The sequence below is a fragment of the Globicephala melas genome, chromosome 5, assembly GCF_963455315.2.
Source record: "Globicephala melas chromosome 5, mGloMel1.2, whole genome shotgun sequence".
Classification (NCBI taxonomy): Eukaryota; Metazoa; Chordata; class Mammalia; order Artiodactyla; family Delphinidae; genus Globicephala; species Globicephala melas.
In genome coordinates, this window is record NC_083318.1 from 26,737,935 (window position 1) to 26,755,365 (window position 17,431).

General features: G+C 37.7%; 1 protein-coding gene across 32 annotated transcripts in view; it reads left to right on the forward strand.

Moving 5' to 3' along the window:
* Positions 1–17,431, forward strand: part of CAMK2D (calcium/calmodulin dependent protein kinase II delta) — a 275,015-nt gene that overhangs the window by 208,733 nt on the left and 48,851 nt on the right. For all 32 annotated transcript variants that reach the window (XM_060299011.2, XM_060299029.2, XM_060299023.2 and 29 more), the window contains exons 8-9: positions 2,737–2,820; positions 15,566–15,660. In XM_060299011.2, coding sequence (XP_060154994.1) covers positions 2,737–2,820; positions 15,566–15,660 — 179 coding nt within the window. The remainder of the gene's footprint in view (positions 1–2,736; positions 2,821–15,565; positions 15,661–17,431) is intronic.

The window sequence follows — 17,431 nt, forward strand, 5'->3', positions numbered from 1 at the left end:
TGCTATTATGTCTCTTTTTTTTAAAGTTAAGGGTTTTTTTAATGGCAGTATGTTGCAATGGGTACATTTCCAACTGTAAGTAATTCTGTTTTCTCTTTGTTTGATCTGTTCTAATATTCCCACTGGTTTTTCAAAGTGAGAAATGCTGTCTGTAAAGAAGGCAAGCTCTCATTAAGTTTCCTGTTGATAGCATATATCATCATAAACTAGATTCTTAGGAGTTTAATCTGCTGCTGAAGAAGACCTAATTTATCTTACCCTCAGTATTTCTGTATTCATGAGAATTGTAGCATAAGTGCACTGTTTTAATGTTCGTGCATTTAGATGTAGGCTTCACCATTCTTAGGAGTAAGGACCCCACTGACTGCTCAAATGATAGTTGTGCTCTTAGCATTTGTAGTCTCCAGAAGAGGTTTGTAATAATTTACACTTAAGATTATTGTTGCATTTCTTTTTTTTTTTTTGCGGTACGTGGGCCTCTCACTGTTGTGGCCTCTCCCGCTGCAGAGCACAGGCCCCAGACACGCAGGCCCAGCAGCCATGGCTCATGGGCCCAGCCGCTCCGTGGCATGCGGGATATTCCCGGACCGGGGCACGAACCCACGAACCCGCGTCCCCTGCATCGGCAGGCAGACTCCCAACTAGTGCGCCACCAGGGAAGCCCTGTTGCATTTCTTACACAGTGACTTACTTCCCTATCTTTTCTACCTAGATGCAATATCATTAACATTTCCTGCTCCAGGCCAGGTATTCTACTGAGTTATTTAAGACATATATTAAAGTTTACCAACTCTAGATAGGAGGGTACAGATTGCATATAAAAGGGTAGTCAAGATTCAGAGTAAGAAAGAACCACTGAGAACTGTAGTTAGCTAAAGAGATCTCTAACATGGAAATAATTTAGAGCCACCTTCTGTTAGAGTAAAGGTAGAACAAAAAATTGAAGGTCCAAGGAACAGAAAAAGTACAAGGAACAGAAAAAGTATCATCAAGGGTGAGCATGAGAAGTTTATCTTCAAGAGACCTTAAAGAGATTTTTAGGTTAAGTGCTCAGAAGTAGAAAGAAGTCATGTTGGGTGAATGAAGGGGAGAAGCAGATGGTAAAGGAACTTAAAGAGCCAGCTGGGACCTCGGTCTTTAATCTGGTCTCTGGCATCGGTGTCCCATTGGGTTCCCTGTGTGTCTCAATTTGGGAGGAGTCAGAGAGGGATGGTTGGAATGAGAGAGCAGGTATATGGCAGTGAGAAGCGCTGGGTAGCTCTTGAAAACTATTGTGCCTACCCTACCTTAGAAGAGCGGACTCCACGTCTCTCCTTCAGGTACTCCTTGAACTTCACTCAGGGGAACCACCACCGTTGCTCAGTAGTTCTTCCTACTTCACAACTACTGAGCAAACGTTTCTATCAAGTAAAGTTTGAGGTAGAGGTGGATCCACTGTGGTCCGTGTAGAGCTTAAACTACAACCTACAGGTCTTTTCTTGAAGTCCCTTCTCATTGTCTACCCCACCCTCCTCTAAACCAAACAAGGAAAGGAAAAGTAATGAAAATAGGGGAAAAAGTGATACCCAAAATCCATTGCCTCATTTTCTAATGTAATTTTGTTCAAAGAAGTCACCAGCTGTTATACATATGCTTGTTTTTAAGTACAAATTTGTCATGGAGATAGGGGAGAGGCTCCTTTCTTGGACACTTTGCGTCACAGTAAATATATAAGGTGCTTCACCAGAGATCTGTAGTCGGAGGAGTTCCTGATTACATATCATTTTAAAGAACAGTTTCGAGTTTTCATGTGCCTTTAAAGAAAACTTCCAAATAGGAATAGTTATTTTTGGTATTTTTTAAGGTATATATTTTTATTTGAAAGCCATTATTTTTGGAAATAAGAAATACTTTACTCTAAATTCTAGCTATAAATTGTCATTTAAGCGTACCTTATTGGACACACTGATTTATACGATAGGAAACTTTCTTTGGCCGTCCAGTTTCTCATACCGCATCCCTTAAGTTAAGTCTAGCTGATACTTGTTCAACAGTGATTCATCTGAATATTCCTGAGTCTTCTCTTTAGTTGCCAGTTATAAGTACACACTGATTATTTATTAGTACAGAGCGAGCTCTTTGATGTATTTTGGACTCATTCCTTCTCCTAGTGAGTTCTTCAGTTACTCTCAGTGCCATCCCCCACCCTGTATAGACCACCTCACTTCCAAAAATATTTACTGAAAATTTGCTTTAAGTTTGTGCCCCGGATCCACGTTTTGGGTCCTTCTCTTTTATAGGTGAATACCTCTCATAATAAAGTTATGTAGGTACCATGAGAAGTATCATCTTTGGCAAAGTTTAACCCTATCTTCAATTTTCTCCTAATTTCTTTCCAGGTGTAGGGGAGGATGTTCTGATTCTTTTCACAGGTTTAGTTTTAACTCACACATAAACAAGAATCAGAACTGCTGACCAAATGGCCTGAAGTACACACACTGTGCAGCACAATAGATTGGCTTTCATATCTGCAGAAAGATGTGTTTTTTCTAATAAGCTACAAAGCAGGGCAGGTTAGTGTTGATACTGCTATGGAGAGAAACTCGTCCAACATTATTTTAGTTCTCTGAGATCCTTGTTTTATCTTGACAAACAGATCAACAGATAAAGAAGCCCAAAGAAGTTTCCTCCTTAGTTTGCCATTTCATATTGGTTTTGTCAAGTTGGTTTTAATTCATTAACATCTGTTTCCCCTAGGTTTTGCTGGCACACCTGGATATCTTTCTCCAGAAGTTTTACGCAAAGATCCTTATGGAAAGCCAGTGGATATGTGGGCGTGTGGTAAGGAATCATTTTCATGCCGATTTTGCAGTACACCAGTATTGTTATAATTAAAAATAGTATCTGTTAAATTTGAGGTTGATGCTCTCTAGCAATCGGTTTAGAGTTATCATTCTCCAACTTTAGTCTACAACACAGTCAGGTGGAGAGCCAGTTAAAAGCAGGTTGCTGTTTCTGATTCAGGAGGTCTGGGGCGGGAGCATTTGCATTTTTAACAAGTTCCCAGGTGATGTTAAAGCTCATGGTCCGGGAGGCACTTTGAGATCAGGGCCGTAGAGAATCCCCCTCAGAGGTCATGGGGTTTATACTCCCATCCTGTCACCTCCACCGGGAAGCCTTTAGCACAGATGTCATGTCTGTACCACAAGATGATCAACAGGGATTAAGAGGGAAAGAGTGGATCTTGGAATGTAATTGACTGTTCCGTGGGGACTGAGCTCCGAGTTAGGCCTTTAACAACCAGCTCTAATCAAAAAGTAGCCTATGCACGCTCAAAGGTATAGAATGGGGAGGATTTCCACCACAGTTTTTCCAACAGAATTTCTTCATGTCAACATATACCTCAAATAGGTGAGAGACTGAAATAAAAGGGATACTTCAGGGTGTGCTGAAAATTTTTCTGCTGGAGTTATTGGCAGGAGCTAACCCTCTAGGTTCCTGACACTACATCAACTTGGTGTTTGATCTCACTGTGTGCATCTTGGGCTCTTAGAGTTACCTCCATGCCTAGGAAGGCAGATGTGAGAAGAGCACAGTGTTTGGAGTCGCAATGCCTGGGTTCAAGTCTTTGCTTTGCACCTGCTAACCCCATCTCCTCAATATCTCTGAGTTGGCTTCTTTACCTATAAAACAGAAATATTTTACCATCATAGAATTATATGAGGGTCAAATAGGGTGTGCATTAAATGAAGACGTTTTAGAGTTTGTAAAGCAATTTAAAATGGAAACAGTTATTATTATCCTAAAAAGTTGGAATTGTAGCCTAATTAAAGGGTAGGGTCTTAGGTGTGCCCCAAGCTCTGTCTTCCTCTTGCCTCCCTGAGAATACTTCCTAAGCAAGAACTCTAAAATCCTTTGGGTTAGAGGATTGCCACAAAATGTTATTGTTCAGATGTAAAGGTTAATGGCAGATAACTCAAATATTTCCCTTGCAATAAATCAGCCCCATCACAGATCCGTTTCTGCTGATGAATTTTCAGAGGAGCAGAGTACCCTGAGAGACAGGCAGACGCAGATAGGTCTTTTGGAGGATGTGTTAGGGGGTGGGGGGTTGGATGCGGCTAGAGTGCGGCCCTCGGACCTGGCACTGGAGAGAGGCTGTGGTGTAGACGGGTCAGAACCAGGGCAAGTCTCAGTACCCTAGCTTCCACTTATAAAAACGGAGATAATAATAGCACTTACCTCCTAGAACTTCCGAGAGGATTTTTTAAAATAAATAAGTGTGAGTTATTATTACTATTATTATTAGAAAGTGTTTCTTTATAAATGAAGTTTCTAGATAACTGATCTGTAGCCTTTAAGAGAGGGACTGAACACATTTAAATAGATGATTCAGCATTGTAGTTCTGATCATCAGCTGAATATTATGATACCCTCACCTGAATACTAAATTCTCTGCTTTACTTGTTCACTTTTAAATTTTTTCCTTGCACGCCTTTTACGTTGCAAAAGATGTTATTATGGACCACCTTCCAGCTCCTGAATCATATCTCATTCATTTAAATAACTTAACTAAATCATTTATTTGGTTCCTGCATTTGAAAACACTTTTTACAATGTATCAATGTTACTGGCCTTGAAGAATATCAGATAATTTAAAAAGAAAACAAAGAAACCCTGATATTTTGTACTAGAGATTCTTTCCTGGTTGTGGAGCAGAATCAGTGCTGAAACTTAAATACATAGAACTGTCCAGCCCCTACATGGGCCCTCTCTGCTTTAGTGGCTCTGAGCTCAGTGTGGGCAGCTGCATTTTTAACAACTATGACATATCATCAGGGTTTAGACTCACTAAACACACTGTGCTCAATTTTAATATTACTTTGGTAAATTTGGGTACACTTGTTTTTGGATTTTCTGTGTGAGTGCATTTCCACAATACAGTTTGTATAGCTAACCTTTTAAAATAATGGCATATCTTGTCATAATGGGATTTCACTTCTGTGAAATGTGAGGTAATGTCTAGGGTTGAAGCTCTAACTTACTTGGCTGGAAGAGGGAAAAAAGATAGATGAAGAGTTGTTTCCCCCCTTGTTGTCTGAGCTATATCAGATTCTTGAAAAATGTAAATAAATATTAGATAGATACTGCATGTACACATACAAACATAAGTACCCCATGTGCGTATACACACACACACACACACACACACACACACACACACACCCTCATGAATGCCTCTAGAAACTTAGAGCCACAGGGCATCTCACAGATTTCAGCCCGTTTTGCCATAAGCAGAGCCACCTTCCATTTTCCTCAATCCTATCCTTACCTTTCTTTTTTTTTTTTCTTTAACATCTTTATTGGAGTATAATTGCTTTACTATGTTGTGTTAGTTTCTGCTGTATAACAAAGTGAATCAGCTATATGTAGACATATATCCCCATGTCCCCACCCTCCCTATCCCACCCCTCTAGGTGGTCAAAAAGCACCAAGCTGATCTCCCTGTGCCATGCAGCTGCTTCCCACTAGCTATCTATTTTGCATTTGGTAGTGTATATATGTCAATGCTACTCTCTCACTTCGTCACAGCTTACTCTTCCCCCTCCCCGTGTTCTCAAGTCCATTCTCTATGTCTGCGTCTTTATTCTTGTTCTGTCCCTAGGTTCATCAGAACCATGTTTTGTTTTTGCTTTTTTTAGATTCCATATATATGTGTTAGTAGACGGTATTTGTTTTTCTCTTTCTGACTTACTTCACTCTGTATGACAGACTGTAGGTCCATCCACCTCACTACAAATAACTCAATTTCGTTTCTCTTTATGGATGAGTAATATTCCATTGTGTATATGTGCCACATCTTCTTTCTCCATTCATCTGTTGATGGACACTTAGGTTGCTTCCATGTCCTGGCTATTGTAAATAGAGCTGCAATGAATATTTTGGTACATGACTCTCTTTCAATTATGGTTTTCTCAGGGTATATGCCCAGTAGTGGGATTGCTGGGTCATATGGTAGTTCTATTTGTAGTTTTTTAAGGAACCTCCATACTGTTCTCCATAGTGGCTGTATCAATTTATATTCCCACCAACAGTGCAAGAGGGTTCCCTTTTCTCCACACCCTCTCCAGCATTTATTGTTTGTAGACTTTTTTGATGATGGCCATTCTGACCAGTGTGAAGTGCTACCTCATTGTAGTTTTGATTTTCATTTCTCTAATGATTAGTGATGTTGAGCATTCTTTCATGTATTTGTTGGCAATCTGTATATCTTCTTTAGAGAAATGTCTATTTAGGTCTTCTGTCCATTTTTGGATTGGGTTGTTTGTTTTTTTGATATTGAGCTGCATAAGCTTCTTGTATATTTGGGAGGTTAATCATTTGTCTGTTGCTTCGTTTGCAAATATTTTCTCCCATTCTAAGGGTTGTCTTTTCGTCTTGTTTATGGTTTCCTTTGCTGTGCAGAAGCTTTTAAGTTTCATTAGGTCCCATTTGTTTATTTTTGTTTTTATTTCCATTTCTCTCAGAGGTGGGTCAAAAAGGATCTTGCTGTGATTTATGTCATACAGTGTTCTGCCTATGTTTTCCTCTAAGAGTTTTATAGTGTCTGGCCTTACATTTAGGTCTTTTATCCACTTTGAGTTTATTTTTGTGTGTGGTGTTAGGAAGTGTCCTAATTTCATTCTTTTACACATAGCTGTCCAGTTTTCCCAGCATCACTTATTGAAGAGGCTGTCCTCTTCATTGTATATTCTTGCCTCCTTTATCAAAGATACAGTGACCATATATATGTGTGTGGGTTTATCTCTTTGCTTTCTATCCTGTTCCATTGATCTATATTTCTGTTTCTGTGCCAGTACCATACTGTCTTGATTACTGTAGCTTTGTAGTATAGTCTGAAGTCAGGGAGCCTGATTCCTTCAGCACTGTTTTTCTTTCTCAAGATTGCTTTGGCTATTCAGTGTCTTTTGTGTTTCCATACAAATTGTGAAATTTTTCATTCTGTCTCTGTGAAACATGCCATTGGTACTTTGATAGGGATTGCATTGAATCTGTAGATTGCTTTGGGTAGTAGAGTCATTTTCACAATGTTGATTCTTCCATTCCAAGAACAACATGGTATATCTCTCCATCTGTTTGTATCATCTTTAATTTCTTTCATCAGTGTCTTATACTTTTCTGTATACAGGTCTTTTGTCTCCTTAGGTAGGTAGGTTTATTCCTAGGTGTTTTATTCTTTTTGTTGCAGTGGTAAATGGGAGTCTTTCCTTAATTTCTCTTTCAGATTTTTCAACATTAGTGTATAGCAATGCAAGAGATTTCTGTGCATTAATTTTGTATCTTGCTACTTTACCAGATTCATTGATTAGCTCTAGTAGTTTTCTGGTAGCATCTTTAGGATTCTCTACATATAATATCATGTCATCTGCAAACAGTGACAGCTTTACGTCTTCTTTTCCAATTTGGATTCATTTTATTTCCTTTTCTTCTCTGATTGCTGTGGCTAAAACTTCCAAAACTATGTTGAATAATAGTGGTGAGAGTGGGCATTCTTGTCTTGTTCCTGATTTTAGAGGAAATGGTTTCAGTTTTTCACCATTGAGAATGATGTTTGCTGTGGGTTTGTCACATATGGCATTTATTATGTTGAGCTAAGTTCCCTCTATGTCTACTTTCTGGAGAGTTTTTATCATAATTGGGTGTTGAATTTTGTCAAAAGGTTTTACTGCATCTATTGAGATTATCATATGGTCTTTATCCTTCAATTTGTTAATATGGTGTATCACATTGATAGATTTGCATATATTGAAGAATCCTTGCATGCCTGGAATAAACCCAGCTTGATCATGGTATATGATCCTTTTAATGTGCTGTTGGATTCTGTTTGATAGTATTTTGTTGAGGATTTTTGCATCTATGTTCATCAGTGATATTGGCCTGTAGTTTTCGTTCTTTGTGACATCTTTGTCTGGTTTTGGTATCAGGGTAATGGTGGCCTTGCAGAATGAGTTGGGGAGTGTTCCTTCCTCTGCTATATTTTGGAAGAGTTTGAGAAGGATAGGTGTTAGCTCTTCTCTGAGTGTTTGATAGAGTTCGTCTGTGAAGCCATCTGGTCCTGGGGTTTTCTTTGTTGGACGATTTTTAATCACAGTCTCAATTTCAGTGCTTGTGATTGGTCTGTTTATATTTTCTATTTCTTCCTGGTTCAGTCTCGGAAGGTTGTACTTTTCTAAGAATGTTTCCATTTCGTCCAAGTTGTCCATTTTATTGGCATATAGTTGCTTGTAGTAATCTCTCATGATCCTTTATATTTCTGCAGTGTCAGTTGTTACCTCTCCTTTTTCATTTCTAATTCTATTGAGTCTTCTCCCTTTTTTTCTTAATGAGTCTGGCTAATGGTTTATCAGTTTTGTTTATCTTCTCAAAGAAGCAGCTTTTAGTTTTATTGATCTTTGCTATCATTTCCTTCATTTCTTTTTCATTTATTTCTGATCTGATCTTTATGATTTCTTTCCTTCTGCTAACTTTGGGAATTTTTTGTTCTTTCTCTAATTGCTTTAGGTGTAAGTTTAGGTTGTTTATTTGAGGTGTTTTTGTTTCTTGAGGTAGGATTGTATTGCTATAAACTTCCCTCTTAGAACTGCTTTTGCTGCATCCTATAGGTTTTGGGTCATTGTCATTTGTTTCTAGGTATTTTTTGATTTCTTACCTTTTCTTTTTACGTGTTTTTTTACAGGCAGCCAAATCCCTTTGTGACAAGCCATGCCCTATTTAAAGCATATATTTGCCACCAGCTCCCATCTTCTTTAAAGATAGTAGTATCTTTTAATTGCACGCCTAGAATGCCTTGGGATCATGCATCTAACCACAGCAATGTCTTAGATATTCTAATATTACATATTTGGGGCAAATAACCCCCCACTGCCCACTGCCAGGAACGTCATAATGGATTCTTCTGCTTTTTGTTACATTTCTGAATCTCTGCTGTGGGTTTAGAATATTGTTTTACCATTTTATTATATGTCTTGATAGTTAAATTAAATTCACTTATAAGATGGTGCACCTTTCCTCATCCCCATCCCCATAATAACCACCAAAGTAACATACGCATTATTTTACTGCTTTTAGGTAATGGCATATCTTGAGAGCAGCTCTTTTTCAACCATCCGTCAGCACTAGCTCTTGCCAATTGAATAACTACTTCTTTGCAAGGCTAGACATTGGGTAGTGTGGTAAGAAATTACATAACCCAGATAATAAAAGAAATGCAGAATAAGCCGTTTAGCAAAATGGCAGGTAATCTTCTATGTGAATTAAACTATGAGCACTCACTAAGGCTGTCTTTGGGCAGTTGACACAGAACAGAGTGAAGCACAGCACTGGTATAATGGCTCAAAGAAGTCTGTGCATTATTTTTATTAGAAACATGCAGTAGTCTGTACACAGGGAATTTCCAATACTCACCACCATTACCTTGCTTTTGTGATCTCACACGGAATATAATCTGACCTGTACCTGGGCTTTGAAAACTACTAGTCCATTACTGGAAAGTAAATGATAGACATTAGTGAAGCAAGAACATAGCCTTGTGTTCTGCCATTAACAACAGTAGATTGATTTTGATAGTTTTCTTGCATATATAGCTAGTTTCATAATTCCCTGATGGGATGAGCAAATGTTTATAGATGTCACTGAATCACTGGTTTTTAACCGAACTTCCTTCTACATCTTGGCTTTAAAAAATAATAAATGTAAGTCTATAAACATAGCGCACACCCCTTATCTTGCTACTTCTCTACCTGAATTAGTTATCAGAACAATTATGAGTGATAATATAGTGGCTATCACAGAATGTACAGTAACTTTTGACAAATCTTTGAAATATTATGGAATATATTTCTTTTTTTTCTTTCTTGGCCAATTTAGGTCCAGCAACTGTGTGATTTCTGAGCCTTAACCTTTTCATATTTCAGCTGGCATAAGTCAGCATCCAGAGCTTTTTGAGAAAGTATTTACCGTTTTGAAATCACAAGCCTACTGGACAATTTGTTGCTCTTGCCAGCCAGTTCTGCAGCACTTACACTGGACCATTCCTGGTGTGCCTCACGTTTAGAAGGCAATCTGCCCTCATCCCTTATGACCCACGTCCTCATCAGTCTTCAACCCATGAAGCTTTACTCCCAGTCCCAGTCTCTACCAATATCCTCTTATTCTGAACTTACACACTTTCAGACATTTCTCTAGATATAGTATTTATGGTTTCCCTGACTTGATGTTTTTCAAACTGTGGATCACAGATCACATGCTTCAAAGTGACCTACCTGAGTGCTTATCAAAAATACAACTTTTCTGGGACCCACCCACGAGCCATTGAATAAGATTCTCTGTGATGAAGTTCAGGAATTTGCATTTTCACAAGTTTGCCAGGTGATTTTGGTGTACACCAGCATTGGGCAGCATAACTCAGCTAGTTGCAAATTCCTTTAGGGCTGCAAACCTTAGGATTCTTACACTGTAGAGCAGAAGTTGCAAACAAGTGGTCTACAGATATCTTGGCCAGACAGTTGGACCTTTTATTTTGGAGGGTGTTAACATTTATCTTTATAATTTATTATCAGAAGATTTTTTCTGGAAACCATCAGTTTCTGGCTTCTCTAAAGTAATTGAAAGAGCTAATAACAAGATGCTTTTGTTCTTATATGGCCGCTGTACCTGTCAGACAAACGGACACATGCTCTCCCCTGGTTCCTGCCTACCTCACGCCCAGCAGGCACCTGCTCTCTCCTCAGCCTGGTGCCAGAAAGCCTGTCGGTTTGCCACCCCTACCACATGGTGTAAATAGCTTTCACCATCGGAAAAATAATTTTCTAACTTGCTGGCCTTGATCTTTTAGATCTTTGTTCTACCCATCATTGGCTCTGTGGGTCTCAGAGTGTTAGTTGAACACTTTCCCTATTTGAATTGTGATTTATTTATTTATTTATTTTTGCATAAGGGCTAAAAAGGAGCCATACTTATCCCTCGCTAGTTAATTTCCAAACTCCGCCTGCATTTTGCACGCAAGCTCATGCCATGCCCTTTGCTTTCTGAGAAGATGAAGTGGGTGCCTTCTTAGATTGCTCCATTAACTTCCCACTGACTTCTCAAGAGTTTCTCAGCATTGCTTCTTCACCTCTTTTTCCATAAGAACAGCCTTTAGAATGTTTTAATCATTAATGTGATTATAGGTGTAATCATTTTTCTAACTCTAGCTTTTATTAAAATTCAGTTTTGAATGTTCTTGATAATGTAGTCTTTCTACCTAATCAGTAATCAGTGCTTCTCAACTGCTATTCATCAAACATCTCTAGCATCTCCCAAGAACAAATATGTACATAAGACAATGAAAACTAGTGGTAGTTTCCATTTTTTAAAATGTTATATGAAGCAGACCGTGTCAAAACAGTTTTTTAAACTTTTCATGGAAAATGTTAGGGAAAATTCTCTGCACAAAGTAGAGAGAATAGTAGTATAATGAACTGATGGCTAATCTTCTTTCATCTTCACCACCCTGCTAATTCCTCCACCCCAAGATTATTTAAGTCAAGTTCAATAATAGAAATATTTTTAAATGTCATGTAATAATTGCTTAAAATGATCAAATATCTAGTAATTTTGCTATTTGCCCTCTTGTCTCATAATTTTGCTATCAGTTGGGTCTCTTAAGTCTCTTTTAATTTGTAAGTTCTGCTCCTCTCTCCCTGCCCCTCTTCTCACTCCTCTTTCCTCCTTTCTCAATTTATTTGTTGAAGAAGCGTGTAGTTCCCGCAGAGCACTCCTCAGGGTACCCAATCTTGGTCTCTGTATACCGTTTGCCACTATAAGAAATCAGGATTCCTTATAGAAGTGGCTGATTCCAAGTCTGGATTAGGAAAAGTACAAGATTATCCAGGAGCATCTGGTGATAACCAGAAAGAAGGGAAACTATTAAAGGCCACAGAGTTTGTATTAACAGGACTCAGGAGCCAAACTGAAGAGTCTTCTGCTGGTTAAAGATGGGATAACTAGAGGATAAATAAGCAAAATAACAGTAAGGGATTGAAGCATCAAATAAGGTTAAGTCCATGCATTCATAGTAATGGTCTCAATGCATCAGAAATCCTAGCCTTTGGAGGATACTGGGGAACCAAGGCATTATTTTGAAAACTGATTAATAAAGACGGAAAAAATTAATTACCCTGTCTTTCCTCTATGAACTATATCTCAGGGTAACCAAACAGCTGATGAAGTGAGTTATTCTTAGACTAAGGAAGGTGTAATAGAATTAGAATATCATTATTATTTTGTAACCCCTAATGAAATATCTAGGCAGTGATCATGAAGGGCTAACATCAGGAGAGACGTCTGACATTTGGAGGTCACATCACCCCCTGAAGTGTTCTTGCAAAGAAAATGAAGACCCTTTGATTGGCTTTTAAAGATATTAGTGCTTTAGTTATAGATGTCTTAGTACCATCTTTTTTTCTCTGACCTAGGAGAAAAGTAAAATGTAAGGATTATGAGGAAAATGTAAATTGGATTTTTATTAGTGAGGCAAGAACTCTCAAATAGACAACAAAAACTTTAAAATAATCAAGTTAAAGTGCATAGCTAAAGGAACATGTGGCTGCAGGGAATATTTAAGGCAGAACCGAATTGAAACCTTCCTAGTGAAAGTCAAGGCCTCTTAATTAGACAACACAAACAATTTAAAACTTAAAATGATCATTCTTGCTAAGGTTCATAAGTAAAGAAAAGGTGGCTGCAGGTGATGTTTAAGACATGACTTTGTCAAGGCTGCTTGTGGCTCAAACAATTAAGTCACTTAAACTCTCGGCTTCTGTTTCCTCATCTGTAAAATGGGAGCAATAGCATCTACCTCATAGTATTGTATAGAGATTAAATGAGGTAATGCAGTAAAGCACAGGTAAGTGCTCAGCAAGTGTTATCTGCAATAAAATTTACTAATATTATCCTTATTAATGCCACTACTCTCATCGTTGTTCTGTACTTTCAGAAAATAGAGCCACAAAGAAGCACATAACCCAGAAATGCCTTGGAATCTAGTGTAATGAGCAAGGCAAAGTAAGCTTACAAAACAGTGTTTATTTAAATAGGCATTGACAGTTTCACATCAGTCTGCTCAGTAATGTCTATGTAGCTCTTTTCTTTAAATCTTCCAGCCTGAAAGTATTTTTAAATCTACTATATTTATGCTATTATTTTATTAAAAGTACATTTTTCGTAGAAATCCCTCAATCAAGCAATTAAATCATGAGCACTTATCTACATAGTGGCTGCTGATTCTTGGGGAATGAACTGTCTGTGAGCCTCCCCTTCCCAGAGAAGTACATACCAAGTGTCTACCAGTAGATGTAATGCACAAGAACAAAGCATCAGAAGCAGGCCAGGCCTAGGTCCAGAACGCTAACTGTCACAGTTGTGAGTCTGCTTTATAATTTTATAACAGTCTAACTCCAGATGTTTACTAGAAAAATGTCTAATTAAAAATTACTATGAGAGAATGGACTTGAGGACACGGGGAAAGGGAAGGGTGAGCTGGGACGAAGTGAGAGAGTATCATTGACATACATACACTACCAAATGTAAAATAGCTAGCTAGTGGGAAGCAGCCGCATAGCACAGGGAGATCAGCTAGGTGCTTTGTGACCACCTAGAGGGGTGGGATAGGGAGGGTGGGAGGGAGACGCAAGAGGGAGGGGATATGGGGATGTATATGTACATATAGCCGGTTCACTCTGTTATACAGCAGCAACTAACACAACATTGTAAAGCAATTGTACTCCAACAAAGATGTTTAAAAAAATTTTTAAATGCAGCCTGTGTTATTAAGCTATGTTACTGAATAAAATTACTCCATAATTTTTCACAAAGAAAAAGAAAATTGCTATAGACTCTTCCAGTTACAAAGCTGATTTTCTTCTTCACCCCCTAAACCATAGCAGAGGGTTAAAACTACTTAGGTGCATCCTCTTTTCTTCTTGCATCCTGAGAACACAAACACAGACTCTCATCATCATCATTGTTATCATTGTCATTAGATGCCTCTGTTAGTAAAAATATGAAAATAAATTTAAATGAATGCACATTGAGTCTGTAATGTAGTGATGGAAAAAATATTTTTATGTTGTGAAGGTGAGGTACCAATATATTGTGATTTTCTGCATTGTCCTTTTTTTTTTTTTAAAACTCCACTGTGGTGAAGTAACTTTAAACCTTGAATTTAAAGCCTTGTTGGGTTTTTATTTAAGAATGTTGCTTAAAATGCTTTATTCCAGTAGTGATCAGCTTTTGAACTGAGTCTTCCTGAAGCAGGTTAGAAAAGTCTAGGGTGAATAAACCCTTGTTTAAAGCCATTTTAGCTGCAACAGTGTTTATCGTATACAGATGTCAAGTCTGATGGACAGGAGCAGGGCTAGGTGTCACTAACAGAATAAAGGTAAGGAAACGAAGAGACCAGCTTTGGCAAAGGGATAAAAAAGACTCAGTCACTTCAGTCAATGTATCACCTGTCTTACCACCTCTCCCAGGCTTCCCCAGTTAAGGGGACTCAGCAAGAGAAACGAAAGCAGGAGACGTCAGAGTAATGGCAGATCTTCCTCCAAGACAAGGAGCTAGAAAAGAAAGTGAAGACCTTAAGCAGGGTAATAAAGTATTTCAAAAGTAGAGGAAGGGACATATGATGATAAAAAGGACAGTCCTGGGAGAAATTTAGACTCCAGATATGATTTCAAGGCAAGTTAAAAACAAGCAAATGCAAGAATTTTTAATTTAAAAGTTAAATCATGTATTGATTAAATTAATTTGTGAATAATTACATATTGATATTTATGAAAAAGATCTCAAATTGTCTTAAAGCTGAGTATTTAATACTTTGAATTTTATGTACAGTTTCACTTTCCTCTTACTTTTCCTTCTTTGTAACATATACTCTTCTGTAGTAACACTGGTTTAGTTGTTTTACTGAAAAACTCTATTTTTGAAGACTAAGGTCATTAAAGAGAAAAGGATTTTCATCTCTTTATATGTTATCCACACTCCCAGGGACCCTGACTATTTAGAGCATGAATCTATAACCAGGGCACAACTGCTCTACAAAATGTCCTAATTAGCAGCAAAATGACTAAGGAAATAAATAACACGTTATGTTTTTAAATGTCAACCTACAAAGTGACTAAAATCACATGGTATCTAAATAGATAAAAGCGCAGAGAGATCATATATAGGCAGCGTTCAGCGAGGCCAAATGTGTCAGCCACGATGGCAGGTGAGCTTCATCTTCAGCGTTGTCCTGCTGTGCATCTTTAGAATTCTTTGGTGCATGCATTGGACCTGCCGCATTATCCGAGCTCTTGAGCATAGGGGGAACAGCATTCACCCTCCACAGAACACTTCAGAGTAGATCAGAGCATGTCTCTCTGAAGTTTACCAACAATCCAGTTTCCCCTCTTTGAATGGGTGTGGCTTAATATCATTGTGGATCTGCTACGTTTAACTTATTGTTGTCTGTGACTTAACGTTATGTTAATATGCTCATTCCCTCCAGGGGTCATTCTCTACATTCTACTGGTTGGATATCCACCCTTCTGGGATGAAGACCAGCACAGACTCTATCAGCAGATCAAGGCTGGAGCTTATGATGTATGTAATAAATGTTCATCCAGCTTTAGACGAGGGTTTTTTGTTTATTGACCAAGAACCAGATTTTTTTCATTGCTATTTTAACCATAATTTTCAATAATGTCCCTTATTATTTTCCTCTCTCTTAGGGGAAGGGGGATAAAGAATAAGAAATACAGCATCTATATCCAGTTTCTATTTCCTTTTAGCTCAATATCTCCTAAGATTGAAAGGAAAACAGTTTGAAGTCTCTAAGGAAGGACCTTGCTTGTCCAAGCATTTGGATCTTAGTGCATTTTAAAACATATAAAAATTAAAAGATTTTTGCTTTAGAAATGGTTACTACCTGTTTAGCTGAACGATATTTTCAAATGCTTATCACATAATTATATACCAACAATACTTTGCAGTGATCCATGTATCAGATAGAACATTGTTCCATTCTGTCAGTTTTTTTTTTTTTTTTTCATTCTGTCAGTTTTGACTGTTTGTTTTGTTTACCCAGTGGCTTCTCTGAGAGCCTTGATATGAAGAATGGGTTTCACGATTGAAAAATATTTGAAAATCACAATTCCAATACATTTCATTTACAATTAGAATATTTGAAAGTAGGCGTATGAATTAAGTTCTGTATCTGAAGAGCAAGACCCTATCTACTTTGTCTTTAGGGCTTAACTTTGTGCTCTTTGGTATAATTTTCTCTCCTTTGATAAATATGTCTGTAAATGATTTACCACCTCCTCTGGTTTTACCTCACACAGTCCTCTGGAAGTCAGAATGCAAGGTCTGGACATGCTCTTCCTGTGTTATTAAGTGGGCTAAGTGGTAGGCAATATTGGGTCCACCTTCTGTGTACAAGTTAAAAGCTCAATGTGGCTGTGAGAAAAGTTATGAGAAGTCTGTATTATATTGTATCAGGTCTCATGACCTCCCCAATGCATTTCTGACTAAACGTAACATTCAGATGGATGTGTGTATCACAGGTATTTGAAATCTTTAATTTTGAAGCATTCCATTTTAGCCAGACTAATGATAATTAAACCAGATTATAATTTACCTGGCCAAGCTAGCACATTCACCATCTTTACAGACTAGAACTAAGCACCTCTCTGGGAAGACACAGCTCTGCAATGCACTGCTTGGTGAATGTGAAGGAATGACTTTGTGAAAGTTAGAAAAATAAGAAAAGGGCCCACCTTTATCTAGGTTGAACCCAGCCCCTCATTTTCTATCAGAAGATCTGCACATCATAAAGAAACAGGGTTGAGTGTTTCTTCAGTAGTTCCTGATTAGCAATTTTTACAACTGCCCAAAATAAACTTCTGGAATTAAAGTTAAACTGGCAAAAATTTGCAAGTATTAAAGAGTCAATATCATTTTTCTTATGTTTCCTTTTGCCAATGGATCACAAACTGCCCATTTTATGACTACTAAAAGTGCACTAACTTAAGTCCATTAAGGCACAGTGACAATGCCTTTTTTCTCAAGATTGTCTATAAAAATTCATGAATTGAGAAAAGAACCTGATATTTTGTTTATTTAGAAACTAATGCGATATACATTTTTCTTAACCTATCAAGAATATTATTTCTACTAAATATGCTTATTAAGTGAAAGTGAGGTTACATAATTATCAACAAAAATTTATACACAGAAAATTAGAATAAATCTCTTTATCGTATTATTACTATACAAACGGATTACTAATAGAAGTTATGAGAGTAAATTTCATGAACTTTCTTTTGGTGAAATTTATCATTTTTGAAGTGTTAAAATGAAATCCTGCTGAGGC